At 34.2% G+C, this 15,553-nt stretch overlaps 3 protein-coding genes across 3 annotated transcripts in view; 2 read left to right on the top strand and 1 right to left on the bottom strand.

Moving 5' to 3' along the window:
- The window catches only part of LOC142339577 (medium-chain specific acyl-CoA dehydrogenase, mitochondrial-like), a 350,806-nt gene that overhangs the window by 121,762 nt on the left and 213,491 nt on the right, over positions 1 to 15,553 (bottom strand). The gene's annotated exons all lie outside the window — the stretch shown is intronic.
- LOC142339568 (large ribosomal subunit protein uL2m-like) lies at positions 1,428 to 8,256 on the top strand. The gene is made up of 3 exons (XM_075389707.1): positions 1,428 to 1,883; positions 2,337 to 2,563; positions 7,781 to 8,256. The coding sequence occupies exons 1-3, from the start codon at positions 1,477 to 1,479 to the stop codon at positions 8,206 to 8,208; spliced, it is 1,062 nt and encodes a 353-aa protein (XP_075245822.1). The 5' UTR covers positions 1,428 to 1,476; the 3' UTR covers positions 8,209 to 8,256.
- LOC142339569 (uncharacterized) lies at positions 8,377 to 13,215 on the top strand. Its single transcript, XM_075389709.1, has 3 exons — positions 8,377 to 8,699; positions 9,257 to 9,560; positions 12,622 to 13,215. Exons 1-3 carry the CDS (start codon positions 8,473 to 8,475, stop codon positions 13,051 to 13,053), a joined length of 963 nt encoding a protein of 320 aa, XP_075245824.1. The 5' UTR covers positions 8,377 to 8,472; the 3' UTR covers positions 13,054 to 13,215.

Genomic DNA, 15,553 nt, shown 5'->3' with positions numbered 1-15,553 from the left:
AACGGTGCTTCAACTAAATTTCGCTTTCTCGCTAGTGGTTTTTTGTTCACATGCGGCAATTTCACTTTGATTTTTACTGTTTTTTCAATTTTTTTGGGATCGGATTTTTTCTAAATGGTTTTTCCAATTCATTCATAGTCGGTTCGAGATCTAGTTTTCTGTTTAGTCAATGAAAATTCTTTGAATTGTACGTCAGGACTTGTCCTGCTATGTTTTTTTTTATTTCGTCGTCAAGTTTTGTTGCGACCTTATGACCTCACAATCACTTCAAATCTGCTTTTTATGCATTTGGTCTTGCAATTTCAACTGAAGTGTGTGCGTGACGTCATTTTTCGCTCTTAATGGAGCGAGTTTTTTGTTCATTCGCGTGATTAATCTTTTGATCACACGTGACTCACACCTCACTCTCAAAAATGACTCTCTCACTTTGAAATTGACTTTTATTTACTTTAATTCAAAGAGATTAGGTCAAGTGAATGTGTGTCACTCTAAATGAAGGTTATTTGAGAGCAGCCTATAGAGGCAGGAATAACATACAGATTCGTAATCATATTATAACAACGCATTCAATGAAAAGACTAATTTTTTTGGTCTTTTTTTACTGTTTTTTGAGACTGCAGATCTACAAAGCTATTGCGGCTATTTTCTGGAAATCTGCCAGCTATGTTCTTTTTATTTGATCATTTGTGTTTGAAGATCTGTTGAAGAGCACATATGAAAGTTTTTCCTGTCTATTAATAAATTTTCTAATTTTTGTTTCACATAGTTTCCAAATTTCATGTGTTTTATGTCTAACAGACTTTACTCGTTCTCTTCTGAATTGAGTTTAATATTAGTTTTTAATATTTTAGACAATTTAGTTAATACTGTTAAGGTCAAAAATTCTAAGTAACAGGAATTGAAATTTGATGGACCGAAAAGCCCATTCATTACGTCAGAGTGCGTCAGATAGTCTCAGTTTTCAGAGAGGATGCTACTTCGTATTATGATGAGGTTCAATATCATTCGGTCTAGAAGCTGAATCTTATCGGACTAGAACAGCACATCAAATTAGAACACTTCAGCTTTTATTGAAATTAAGGTAAACGAATGACAGTTTGTGTTTTTTTTGTCTATCCAATGAAAGACAGTAGGTTTTGTGAGAAATTTTCTAAGCTTCATTGAGCATGAGACAATCAAACATACAATAATAAATGTCAGCACTTGTATCAAAGAATATTGTTTTTTTTTCTGTTTTAATCCTCGCTTAAGCTCTAATTTTTACAGCTTTCTTGTATTTGTATTTGATATTTTTTGTTTTTTCCTGTCGCATTTTTTTGATAATTTTGAATGCTGGATTTAATTAACGTCTGAATTAATTCGTTTCTACGCCGAAAGTTTTCTACAAATGTTGTAGTTATCAAGATAAAAGGTTTTTTGAAGCTGTGGTTTTTGATTAATTGCAATTTTTCAGGAGTTTATGCGACTAGTAATCTTATGGCTTCATCTTGTGCAGCTTTGAAAACTGTTGCTTCTAGCTCATTCACTCTATCCCAAATTACCAGAAATTCTTTGCTTAAAACTAGAAACTCTTTTCTTATTCCAACCTGTTCTCTCAGAGACGTTGACTATTTCGGATGGAAAATATCATACGAATATCCCGGGAAAACAATGAAGTTCAAAAAGGTCTTCCGAGTAACTGGCTACTCTAATCTGAAAACACACGTGCATAGAATGCAGCAAAAGCTTCCAGTAGAAATCGACTTGCAAAAGTTCGCCAAGAGTACTCTGACTGAACGGGAGTCTTCTGTGAAGCTTCCTGTAGAGTATACTATTGATCCACTGCCTGTGAACAGAACTGGAGGCCGGGATCCAAACACGGGTAGAATTGCTGTCCACCACAGGCAAGATACAAGAGTCTTTCCCATTATAGCGCTCCCCCACCCTTAGCGTAGTGGTAGGACATATAACCTAAGGCCCCCTCCCCCCCCCCCCCCCCAAAAAAAAAAACAAAGCATGGCAATTGGGGGGGGGGGGGGGGGAAGGGGCTATAATAGGAAAGATCGGAAAACTCGAGACGAGATTTTTTGACCACTTGAGATAAGTTTTGAAGTTTTGTAGGTGTGAACAAACTATTTAGTCTTGCATGTACTGATAATGGTTTGCATAATCTGCCAAGAAATAGGAGAGGAGGTCTATCTGAGCGTTAAAACAGTATTTTCACTTATTTAAGATTGCAATTATGCTGAATCGGTTTATCCGGTTAAGCCCGAATATAGTAATATAGAAACAAATTCTCCTGGGATTTCAGTTCCGCTCAAGTTCTGCGTTGTAGATATATAACAGTTATTTTTCAGAGGAGGTGGTAAGAAGAAATGGTTCCACTGGGTTGATTTCAATCGCCTGGGACATTCTGAAGAGGGTGATCTGGAAGAAAAGGTGCTCTGGATAGGAAGGGATCTGTACAGAACTGCATTTTTGGCTTTAGTTGCCAGTGGTGTTGACAAGAGATACGTGCTGGCTCACGATGGAATGAAAGTTGGAGACGTTGTCAAAAGCACACGCAAAATTCCCAAAACTTTTGGTTAGAATCAATTTTGCTTTCATTTAGCTGATGCAGATCATTTTAAGACAAAGATGACGTCGGGACAATGAGACACTTGTTAATGGCCTGCGATAGTGAGCTGTAATTGGTCTTCTCTTAGTTTTTTACAAAGAGAATTTGATTTGAATTGTCGCGCTATCGTTTTCTGTTTTGTGATAAATGGGCGAGCAAAAAAATCGGAAGTTCAGGAAGTAAATAAATTTTGAAAAAGTTCTTGTGGTGAACAAAATCAAAGCCAGTGGTTTTTTGTTCATTCGTTCTTTTGAAAGTGCGAGAAATATAGGTGTGAATAAAGTTTCGCTAAGCCAATGAGTTTTGTTCACTTGGGGACTTTGGAAGATATTTTTCTACCCCTAAATTTCGTTTGTTACCTAAAAGGTAGACCAAAGTAATAATATTCATTTTGTTCCAAATGCGTTTTGAAGCTTTTTGGTCATTCAGGGGAATTTAATGCTAATTTGAAGGCTTTCTTTGCGGATTTTTGGGGTATTTAAGCAATATTTTGCTCATTGCATTGGTTATATTGCATTTATTGGCAGTTGAATAGAACCTTAGGGCTCGTAGGCGTTTTGCAGTACGAATTGTTTTAGTTTTTGTGTGCAAAGCAGTTTTCAGTAAAATGTCTGATAATAAGAGATTTGTTACAAATTTTCAATGTTAGACTTGTTTTTCAACTCATTTTAGCTTGTCTAATAATGGGTGAGTAGTCCCGTGGCCTCGATTGCATCAATCAATGTTTTTCGCTTGTATGTGTACTTATACTATTTGAAAACTAAATTGATTCTTTGTCTGCTTTCCAGCAATCTTCTAGTTAATCTGCTTATTTAAAAAGATAGTTTTTTTTTGGCACAGAGGAATTCGAGGCATTTCTAGAACGCTTCCCGCGATGTTTTTATTTTGATGGCGACCAAAACTGGAAGTTGAGGAGATCAATAACTTTTGAAAAAGTTTTCATTGCACAAATTATTGTAATCTAGGGCTTGTTTTGATTAATGGAGTTTTACGCTAATTTGAAGGTTTTTCATTTTTTACTTGTTTAGGACTTTTAGTCTAGCTTTGCTATATTTGCCATTGAGCTGTTGTTTTGTGAACTGAATTCAAGCCTTAAGCTCCTGTGCAATTTTCATTTATTGCAGATTTTTTAAACTTTGGACATATTTGTGAGCTTAATAACGCTTTTCTATTTTTTTGTTTGAAATTAAATAGTCTTGATTGAACAACACATTTTTTATTTGTTCCTCATTAAAAAGTATTCTTTTGTAAATTAGATTTTTTGAACTTCAGGTGAATTCATCAAAAGTCAGCTAACGGTTTATTTGAATTCGAACTTTTTTTCATAAAATTCTGGGGTGTTTTTGCTTTTTCGTTTTTCAGTTAATTCAGTAGCTAATAATTTTATCTTAGGGACAGCTGCTTCCGGAAAATAATAATTGTTTTTTTTTTGAATTTTGACCGTGTTTTTGGTTTAGTCTCTTGGTCTCAATTTTGTCATGACTGATGGCCTTATTGAAACTAGGTTTCATCTGGTAACTATACTGTAAGCTTGTAACTATACTATTGGTTTTCAATTTTCTTATAGCTTGTAGCTATTCTAATACTTGTTAGCTATTGGTGTTTTGACTACGAGAACATTTTTTTATCTTGATGCATTTTTGTCGCTGTGTTAATTTATTTTGGTGTTTTGACTTCGAGACCATTTTTTATCTTGATGCATTTTTGTCGCTGTGTTTATTTATTTTGCAGTTTCATCTTTTGTATTATTAAACAAGTTTTTATGCTTTCTAATAAGTGTTAATTTTGCTTCAAAAAGATTTTATTTAAGTTACAATTTAAGCTCTGGTGGCTCGTTTTTCAAAACCTTTGGTGAAATTGAATTTCGCTAAACTTTTTATCTAACCGTTTTCATAGCTCTTTTTGTTTTAGACTCAGTAATATTCTAATTCAGTAGATAATGATTTTTATTTTAGGAACGGCTGCTTCCAAAAAATAATAATTGTTTTTTTTTCAATTTTGACCGTGCTTTTGGTGTAGTCTTTTGGTCTCAATTTTGACATGACGGATGGCTTTCTATTGAAACTAGGTATTATCTAGTAACTATACTGTAAGCTTGCAACTATTCTATTAGTTTTTAAATATACTTATAGCTTGTAGCTATTCTAATAGCTGTTAGCGATTGGTGTTTTGATATCGAGACCATTTGTTTTTATTCTAATGAATTTTTTGTCGCTGTGTTTGTTTATTTTGCAGTGCCTTCTTTTTGTGTTATCTCAAAAAAAATTATGCTTTCTAATAAGTGATAATTTTGCTTATAAAAGATTTAATTTTATTTACATTTTTAAATAGCTCTGGTGGCACGTTTTTCAAAACCTTTGATGAAATCAATTTCGCTAAACTTTTTTATCTGTTATCTTTTTATTTGGTCATTTGTGTTCGAAGATCTGTTGAAGATCACATATGAAAGTTATTCATGTCTGTTAAAAAATTTTCTCTAATTTTTGTTTCACATAGTTTACAAATTTCACGTGTTTTAAGCCGAACAAACTTCACTCGCTCTTTTCTGAAATGAGTTTAATATAAGTTCTTAATATTTTAGACAATTTAGTTAATACTGTTAAGGTCAAAAAATGTAAGCAACAGGAACTGAAATTTGATGGACAGAAAAGCCCATTCATTGAGTCAGAGTGCGTCAGGTAGTCTCAGTTATCAGAGAGGACGCTACTTCGTATACCTGAATCTTATCGGACGAGAACCGTACATCAAATTAAAACACTTCAGCTTTTATTGAAAATAAGGTAAACGAATAAGTTTGTGTTTGTTTTGTCTTTTTGACTGTTTCATATCAAATGGAAGCCAGTAAATTCTGTGAGAAATTTTCAAGTTTCATTGAGCATGATCTTAGTGAGACATGCATTACGAAAAAACAAGTATTGATCATGGGACAAAAAATATATCCACCAAATTATCTGATTTTTTTTACAAATAAAATAGTTCGCTTTGTGTCGAGTTGTTGTTAAAGATTTGTTTTTACTTATTGATGAGTTTTGAGGTTGAAGTTTTGATCACACCTAAACGGGATGTGGAGCGAATAAGCGAGTGATTCTGTTATGTAAATTTTGCACTAACTGTACTAACTTTACACTTGTGGCAATTTGTTTGACTGTTTTTTATTGTTTTTTTTTCTAAAAGTTGTTTTTATTCAGTGTTGCTGACGTTCAGTTTTGTTACGGGCAATTTGTTAAGAAGTGGAGCAAAGGCTCCATTGTTGACGTTATAGCTTTTTCTCTTCCTGAATTTGTTTGTTCAGAGCTAGCTAGGAAGACAAAATAACAGCTGTCATATTCCATCAGTTTTCGGCAAATTTGTTCAGGAGTCCTTTTTCTCAAAACTATTTCAGAACAGTTGAGATTTCTTTTCTCTCTGTTAAAGGATACTGATATTGATTTTGAAGACTTTTTTCAGAGCAAAGAGTTTGGTGTTTTATCCTATTCCTATAGACAAAAACTATAGTTTTCGGATTTTCTGCCGTCCACAGTTTAGTTACATTCATTATTGTAATGCAATCGTAAAATTTTAAGAGGCATGGTAATTTTTTGATCAATTCGTTGACAATTGAGTAGAAATGAAATGATGGTAGCAAGAGTCTGTCGAGTTTTCTCTTACCTTTAAAATCTGCTCTTAGAGCAAAGCAGATGGGGATAGCCCTATTGTTAATGAAAGAGAATGGAAAAAATTAAAAATTTTTATAACCTGAAGCTTAATCTGTTCACTAAATTTTACACCAAATCAGAGCCCAAGGCTGTTACAGAGCAATTTAAAAATATAGAAAGCTTTAGTTTACATTAAACACGTTCAAGAGATCTGAATTGCTCCCGAGATGCAAAAAAAACTAAAAAAAAATTGTCACTGTTTTCTGCTGCATTTTCTCCAACCAACTAGGCATTTTTTATTCTTGTCTATCCAGCTGTGTGTATTGTTCACCTCGCTTTTAAGCATTTGGTTAGGTTCCAATTGCTGATTCTTGGAGGGGAAACTTGCTAATTTTTCAGGTTTGTGTAACCTTTAAAAAATGTTAGGTGATCCATGTAATAGAGATGCTGAAAACTTAGTAGTCATCAAAGTTTTTTCCCACTGCTTGTTTGGGGCTAAATGCAAAAGATTTTTGGGCAAACCGCAGCTGGCTATAATAGCAGCCCCAGCTTTTACTTTATCGAACAGAAATGTTTTGCTCTACCTTTACCTTTGCTCGAAATCTTTTTAGACTAGGCTAGACCAGAATAGACGTCGCTAGGCTAGTTTTACTCTTCTCTCATTCTGTGCGAAGTGCTTTTAAACAACGGTTTTTCAGCAAAATAACCGAGTGTCAGTATCGAAAAATGGAATCAAAATTAGAAACGAGGTAAACCCTTAAAGCCCAATTTTGGATACATTCTACTGGAATTTCGTTTTTGTAAGTTTTAGTTGTCATCTCGCTTGCTGATTGGTTCTGTTAGTAGCCCTTGTATTCTCTCATTACGAAACAGATGTATGTTCAAGTACAAAATGACATCAAAATAGTTTGCAGTTCAAGTATTTTTTGTAAAGTCATTTTCTATTCTTTCAATCCCAATTGGGGTTTTGGGAATCTGGCAGCTTTTTTCCGGCAATCTTCAGAGTTTTTTATTCAAATTTTTCCTGTATTTCGCTTACGTCCATTTGAGCACGCTCCAAGAATTCAGAGAGTGATTTTTTTGAAGAGCAGCAGCTGAGTTTGTGTACGTTGGCGTCATTTTTTATTCTGAATTGTTAAGTCAATCGTTCTATAATTTTTTGCGCCTCAATTTTCTTTTACCTCACTCAATAAGATGATCTTTGAATTGGCTTAATAAATCTTAAATGAAAATTTCAACTCTAAATAGATTACAGCCAAGCTTGATAATTATAAGGCTGTAGTAGTGCTTGAAATATGTGTTTGAATTTCGAAATGAAAACTATACCTCGAAATCAGAATATCATTTTTCTTTGGTCTTGGTGTTCTTTTTTATATGGGGTGTCTCAACGGTCTATTTTTGTTGCAATATGTTTAAAATTAAATTTAATTTAAGAAAGATCAATGAACTATTGGCCTGATCATTATGCAACTCGATAGTATAAAAGATGCTATGCATCTTCACCGAGTTAATATTTCTTAAAACATATTCAATCCTTGTATGTGTTTAGAGCGATTAAAAGATGGCGACGCTCATCCTCTCGGTGCAATTGCCCCCGGAACATTAATATCACAATTGGAACTCTACCCAAGAACGGGAGCTGTAAAATGTCGAGCTGCCGGAGCTTATGCCACTGTGGGTGACCACATGGAAAATGACATGGTAGTCGTGAAGCTATCGGATAAGCGACATATTGTATTAAGCAAACATTGCTTAGCCGTGATTGGCCGAGTGTCCCGTACGGGACCAAAACGGGAGCCAATTGGAAGCGGCAAGCGGAAACGATGGATGGGAATTAGACCTCAAAGTGGTTGGTGGAAAAGGAAAACTGGCCGGTTCGGAAGAAAACCAAACAAGAGAAGAATTACAGTTGTTTATGATCCGGAAAAACCTATTTCAAAGTTCCTTTCTTTTCCACCGGTAGCTTGTAGAAAATGAATTTGTTTATTTTTGCTTGAAATGTGAAATTTAACTTGTTGAAAACTATATCAGATTTTTTGAGCGTGATCATTAGCTTTAGTTCTTTAAATATATTTTCGGTGTCCGGTTTGAGAGCGTGAAATTGATATAGATTTAAATAATTGCGACTATTCAATTATTCATCTTTCTTTAATTATCTTCAAAGGTTTAGTTTAATAGCGTATTACGGAAAACCAGAAACTGCGAGTGGAATTATCTTGCTATAACCGATATAACGTTGAAATGAGATTCATACAAATATCAGTTCTGTTAGCTAAATTTGCTTTTTGTATCGAAAGAGTTGGGCTTTTCAATGGGATTAAAAGTTTTACGATTCGACCGGGGTTTCTGACATTCTGGTCGCGAGGTGTGAGTAAGCATCATTGTGCAATGATGTGCATCACTAGTGCCGATTGTGTGAGTTTAGCTTATGGTTTATCAGTTTGTGAATTGTTCTTTGTCGATTACAGGTACTGCTTTTTTCCTTTGCCAGCTTTTACAGCATATTGCATTGCTTTGATTAGCCATTAGGCGGTAGGTACACTTCAGTACTTTATTGCGTTAATCGGGTTTGAGGGAACCGCCTTGAAATGTTTTAATTGATATTAGCAATGTCCACAAAATTTCAGCTTGAAAATTTTCGCTATATGCACACTCCTAAAACTTTTTGAAATGGGATTCTAGAAATGCTAACTTTTTAGTTTGTAATATCTCTAACTTGCATTGTCTCAGAGCTGCTTTTTGATAATATTAATAATCGAAATGGATATCAATCACATGCACCAAGTCTAAAATTAGTGTACAATTTGATGCAAATGAAATATGCGATCAAGGTTTACGCATATAGGAATTTATATATGTAAATCTAGTATATATTTGGACATTCGACGTTTTTGAAGTTTTTAGTTTTATCCCCCATAAATTCTACCAAAGGAAAATTTGCGTCATGCGGGCTCAAACGGAAAAACATCGATGTGTTTATAATAGAAAAATATTCAGCTGGCAAAGGCAACAATTATTGTGACAGATACGAAGAGAAAGGACTGAAGAGCTCTAAGCTCCTGATACGAGAACACACTTCGCTCTATTCTTTGAAAAAGAGAACTGGTCTTGCTTGCAATGAGTTCCAGGCATTCGAGAACTATCAAGCTGAGCATTGCAATCTGGGATTGAAAGTGGTCACTCGAAATGAAACGATCGGCAATGCGTGGTCCCCAATTTATGAGGAAACTTGTTATGGGAACCTAACCACGGGACGTGTAAAAACAACAACTGGTGTATGTGGAACTTCAAATGGGTTGAACTATGGCGTGGTTAAAGACTGTGCAGAAGTAAGTAGAAGGTACAATGGAGGGAGGTCGAAGAATGGGAACTGCCCCCCCCCCCCCCCACCGCCTCCGTGAACAATTTTTGCTCATTATCCTGTGAGACAAACCAATGCGAGTTCTTCTAAGAAATGGATTTTAGAGCTATCAATTACAGTGATTATGTATAACGGGAAAGACCCCAAAAAATTTTATACTCAAGCGAGCGGAATTGGAAATGTTCCGGAAATCGCTATCAAGTTTCAGTTTTTTCTTTCGATGTTTTAGTCCTTGGATAGAGTTCTTTTTGCCTCAGAATTCTCTGAACTGTACTCAAGGATTTGCTTGAAACTCAGTTGGACAGGTGTCCTTACGTTCACTTTCAGCTCTGTATTTTCTAGACCTTGAAAGTGCTATTCTAGAGCTGAAAGTGATAATTTGCTAGCCCTATATTTTTTGGATACTACTAAATGGGATGTTTAATTAATCTCGGACGAATCTTGAAGCAATTCTTATACACGTATGTCTCTTTCTTGAAAAGTTTTCGCCTGACTGTTTTGACTTTTCGAGTAACTTCTACCCTCTTGAATTTTTGCGTTTTGCGTGATCTAAATTTCTGTCATTCTCAGTTTCAAGCTACTGAAATCGATTGGCGTTAATAGGAAAATTCTAATTAAAAAGCGCCGAAATTGGTGTCATCTTTTCCACTTTATATCTTAAGTGGTATATATAGTAGTCTCTAATGACGTAATTTGAACCCCCTAGTGAACTTGTCAATCTCAGGTTACGCCCACTCCCCTCCCCCCAACCCACCCACCTCCTGTTCCCCTACAAGCAGACGGCAATTGATTAAGGTTTCCACTGGTTGTTCGAAAGAAAGTCTTCCGACGTTAGTAGGTTATGTTCTATATTCTCAGCTTTTTTATGCAGTCAGTTTTGCCGATCTGTATTTTAATTGTAGCAATATGTTGAAAGAATGAGAATGGTCTCATTAGAAAGCCTATCAATTGTGTATTGTTTTACATTTTTTTTGGTTTTTTCTAAATATGTTTCACGAAGAGTAGCAGTTTTAGAATTGGAAATTTTTTTGCTATTGTTGTCTGCTTACTGAATGTTTGTTTAATAATTGATTTTGTATAATTTATCAAGTTTTTATCCCTTGAAAAGCAATTATCTAGATTTTTAATTGAACGTAAATTGTGAGCTATCTGAGTTTTTATAGTTAAAAGTAGTTATCCAGCTTTGAAAATGTGATTCAATATAGGTAGTTTTCGTTATTTGGTTGTCAACTTCAGAGTACATGTTCTTTTCGTTCAATTTTTAATTTAATAATTCTGGCGGAATTAATAGCGGCTTATGGAAGTTTGTTAAGTTCTCTCTGGCTTCGCAGATGTGACGATGTATATTTTTGTCCCAGATTCTTTTGTTGCTATTTTCTAAGTAATTTGGTATTGTTTGGTTCTGAGTGTTCTAGTACTGCATTTTGGACATAAAGGTACTCTGGTTTGCGTTAAACGCTGGTAATGTGTTCTAAGTTGTTTAAATACTTGAAAATGGGCTATAGTGAACTTTTTTGTACGACTGATTTAAAATATTAATTTTGATATCCTGAGCTGGGCATGTTTTTGCTGAATTTGACATGCAACCAAGCAATTTTCGAAAGCAATTTTCGAAAAGTTCCTGCTGTTCCGAATAATTAATTATGCTGGATTTCCAAATCTCTGTCTAACCGATGCTTCGATGACAAGATTTCTGTTTAGAAAATATGGAGAGGAAGTTCTTTTTTGAAGGGGACTCCTTCGTTCGGCTTTTACAATGTCAGCCATCTTTCTCTTATGCCAGCATTTCTGCGAATGAATTGAAACAATTACCGGAATGAATGAAACAATTACGGGAATAATTTGTTTCAATTAATTGAAACAATTACCGGAATGAAACAATTACCGCAATTAGTGGAAACGATTACAAGATCTCTTTTAAATTTGCCATTCTATTGCATGGCATTCATCAAAATCATTCAAGTTATTTCTGAATTGTTCTTGAGATGTTGTTGAAATACGGTTTCCGAATTTAATTTGAGTAGTTTTATATGTTCATTCAGCAAATGATCATAATTAGAGGTTTCCTTATTTTGCGTTTTTTACGAAGATTCTTTTTTTTGTATATATGAGAAAACTATTACAACGCAAATGTGACAGGTTTGTAAGAGAATTTATTGTGCTCGATGATTTCATTCTTTCTAACTCATCTATTACATGGTATTATTTCTTAAATTTGTAGAAGTGTGATGCTATGAAAATCGTTTTTTGACGACTTAGCTAAATTTGTTAAGTAGTTGATTTTAATCTTTACTCTTTTATTATGCAGACTGTTCAAAGGCCCCAAGGTTTCGGGCGAAAAAAAAATTAGCGAAAAATAATTTTAGCTATTATTTTTCGCTATTATGCTAGGTAATGTTTCATTCTTTATAGAAGTTTAGATAAATTGTTTAAATAGTTAGCAAATTTAAAACTGAAAGTGGATTGTATGTGTGCTAATTGTTTGGTTTATGTCCTCGCAATTCATGTGAGCTGGAGTTGGAAAAATACATCGAAATTCGCAGAGCAGAGTTTTTTTTCAGTCATACTGAACTGCATCAACACTAGTTTTGGTTGAAGAACTGGTCAAACAAAGCTTCATCATCATCATCAAGAGTATTGGTTCGAACGTTTTTCAATTTGGTATTGGGATCATCGTTTGTTTGTATTTTTGCTTTGAAGTTTTTAGCTGTCTGTTTATCTCCCATTGCTGGAACATCGAATTAAAAATGTTCTGGGTGCAAAATATGAGATGAAAAAGAATGGGAAGGCTAGTTCCAAAGCTTCATTGCATGCTGTCTTGATTGATGCTATTTAAAACGATACAATCATGATTAGTTTTGGGTGATGTAAAATCTGCAATTATTAATTACAATTGTGAATACATCTATAAAAGATCTGACTTCTGATTTAAGAGATAAAATCAAAATAGTTGGACAAGTTGAAGGGAAATGCTGGGAACCAAAAAGTAAGCTTTCTTTTCTTTACAAAGTTATTGAATTAACGTTCAGGATGGTCACAAATTTGAGGCAAAGACGATCAGTGAAGCAAAAGGATGGCTAAAGGCAGAACACAATGAAAGTGAAGTGACGTGTAATCAAAGTCAGTTAGAGTGTGGACAGCTATCTGTGTTCTCATCTCTTCACTTACTATGTGGTAATAAAAATCATACCGAATTGCAAAGCTTCTCGTTTTGGACCTCTTTCGTTCTCAAAAATGGGGGTACGGGTAGCTCTGGCTTCATTTTTGTGGATAGACAGGACGATAGAAATCGATTTAATTTGGAGCTTTTACACGGGATCTGGAAGAGATCTCATCCGATTTATAGTGATATTCAAAATGGTGATTGTCTCTTCATTGAGTTAACAAAGGCTGCTATTTACCCATGTGACGTGAAGCAGAATGCTGACATATTGTGTACTAATTATTACTCCCAGCAATAAATTGTTAAGCAATTTTTACTTTTTAACCTATAGTAGGACTGATTTTTTTGGTAGAATTTAAACACATCGATCTGCTCTTAGAAGATAGAAACGACAGATGTCATTTTGAACTCCCTGGCAAAGTAGAATGTTTGTGCAAAGCAGAGTTATTGCAGTGTAACAGTTACTACTAGCAATAATTTGTTTACATTTTTTTTACTTTAAACCGATAGTACTTCAAATCTGCCTTTTACAATTCAAAGAATTTTAATGTGTTGGGGCGCTGTCTTTTTACGACTCGAGGAGTACCGGTGAAGCGTCATTTTTGATCGATAATTTGTTGGTGTATTTAAAGCAAGATGTAAAATTCAAGGCCGAACGTGAAAACTAAGTGATTAGGTCAAATGGCTGAACGAATTGAAAAGAGTGATTTTCGTTCATATCGCGTTTTTGAGAGAGCGGCAAAAGTATTGTAAAAAAATTTTCGCTAAAGCAACCGAAAAATTTTCATCACGTGTTGCTTTTTTAAGTTTTTGGGTTGAGTGGTTTTTCTAAACCATATTAGCAAGTTATTGTACGCTTGGGAGCCTTTTTGACCATCTAATTTATAAATGAGTGTTTAATATGCAATCTTGAGCTATTTTTGGGATTTGGCCGTTTCAGACACTTTTTTTGCGGTTTTTGTTGTCTTTCATGTTTTCCATGTCTGGGGGTTTTTGGTTGCAGTTTGCTTCAATGTTGGTTTTTGTGACCTTTAGATTTCGACAATATCAGTTTAAGATTGTCTTAAGAAACTTTGTCTAGTTTTAAGATTTTTTTGCGTATTTTTTTCGAAGATTTTTGGCTTATTCTTCCATTTTTTTTGCCTTTTGTTAGAGTTGTTGACAGGGTTATGGTTACTAAGTGAAAAACAAATAAAGGTTTGATAGCACATATTTTCATAAAATACAATATTCAGATGTGCAGTTTTCTAATTTCAATTCTTGCTCTGTTCATGTTTTTTACAGTGCGTTTGAGCAGCGCGTAGGTGCTCAATAAATTAGCAGTAACTGTTTCTCAAGGTGTGTTGAGAATAGTTTTTGAGACTTAGCAGTTTGCAAAGAACTTTATTAAAAAGTTTGACCTGTTTAAATTTTGTTTTTTCCTCCTTTTTCGTTATCGTTGGTCATGTTTGTCGCACCTTTTATAGTCAATTAATGAGCCTAATTAAAATATACCTAAAAATCTGTCATATAAAATGAGTTGCTAAATTAAAAATTTTTCGAAAAAATTCAAAAAGATTTTTTCTTAATTTGTTTTTTCCATTATAATTTATTTACTCCGGCTGTTGTTTCGAATTAAATATTATAACGAACTTAATAGTTTAAGCAGTTAGTTGTTGGATAGTGTAAGTTTTTTCTTCTGGTTGATTCAGGAGTCTTCAAATTATGTTTTTTATGATCTGTGCACATTTTCTTGTTTTCTGAAGTCAAATTGGTGGATGATTTGGTCACGCTGAAACATGAAATCGATCGAAACAGGGAGTAGTTTTGCGGCGTTTTTCTAAATGGTTTTTTCTAAATAGTTTTTCCAAACCATTGATAGTCCATTCTAGGTCAGCTTTTTTCTTTATTCACTGATAATTCTTTGAATTGTGTCTGGACTCGTCCCGTTTTTTTCATTCTTTCATGCAATTTGTACAGAACTGCGTGCGTGGCGTATTTTCTTACTCTTAAATGGGAGCAAGCTCTTTGTTTATTTGAGTGATTAAATATTTGGTCGCAAGTGTCTTATTTCACTCTCCAAATTGACTTCTTCACACTATTTTTTGAGACCGCAGATCTGCAATCATCATGCGGCTATTTTCTGACCGTCTGCCATCTTTGTTTTGTATATATGAGAAAACTAATACGATGCAAATTTGACAAGTTTGTATGAGTAATTATTGTGTTCGATGGTTTCTTTCTTGCTTACTCCTTTAGAACATGCTATTAGTTCTCAAATTTGCTGAAGGAGTAATAATGCTATGAAAACCGTTTTTTTCAACGATTTTGCTGAAGTCGTTTGATTTCAATCTTTGCGTTTTTTATTCCGAATGTTTAAGGGCCCGACGGTTTGATGCGAAAAAAATTGGCAAAAAATTTTTCGAGCTTGGCAGCATGTTAGATAATTTTCAAATTTTATAAAAGTTCTGTAAAATCGATCACACAGTAAGCAATATTAAGTCTGAGACTAGGTGGTTTATGTTCTAATTGAATGGAAAATTTTCCCTGGAAAGTTGGAAGTGAATTAAAAAAATTCCATAAATATAGGATAGGATTTTTTTTGAAGGACAAATAATAAAAATGATTCTAAAAACTTTTTGAGCAAAAGGAAGAGCAGAGCGGGGAGCAAGGTGAAAAGGTTAGAACTTTATACGCCAACGAATTTACCGATTGGATTTGTTATAGATCTCTATTTATGCTAAAATAGTGGCCTGATTAAATTGTTGAAAATAAGGACATGGGAAAGACAACTCCTGGTTAGATATAAGAACTTATGG

Source organism: Convolutriloba macropyga, chromosome 5 (genome assembly GCF_964194025.1).
Source record: "Convolutriloba macropyga chromosome 5, txConMacr16.3, whole genome shotgun sequence".
Taxonomy (NCBI): Eukaryota; Metazoa; Xenacoelomorpha; order Acoela; family Convolutidae; genus Convolutriloba; species Convolutriloba macropyga.
The sequence above is the reverse complement of the archived record's forward strand: the minus strand, read 5'-3'. Positions and strand labels throughout refer to the sequence as shown.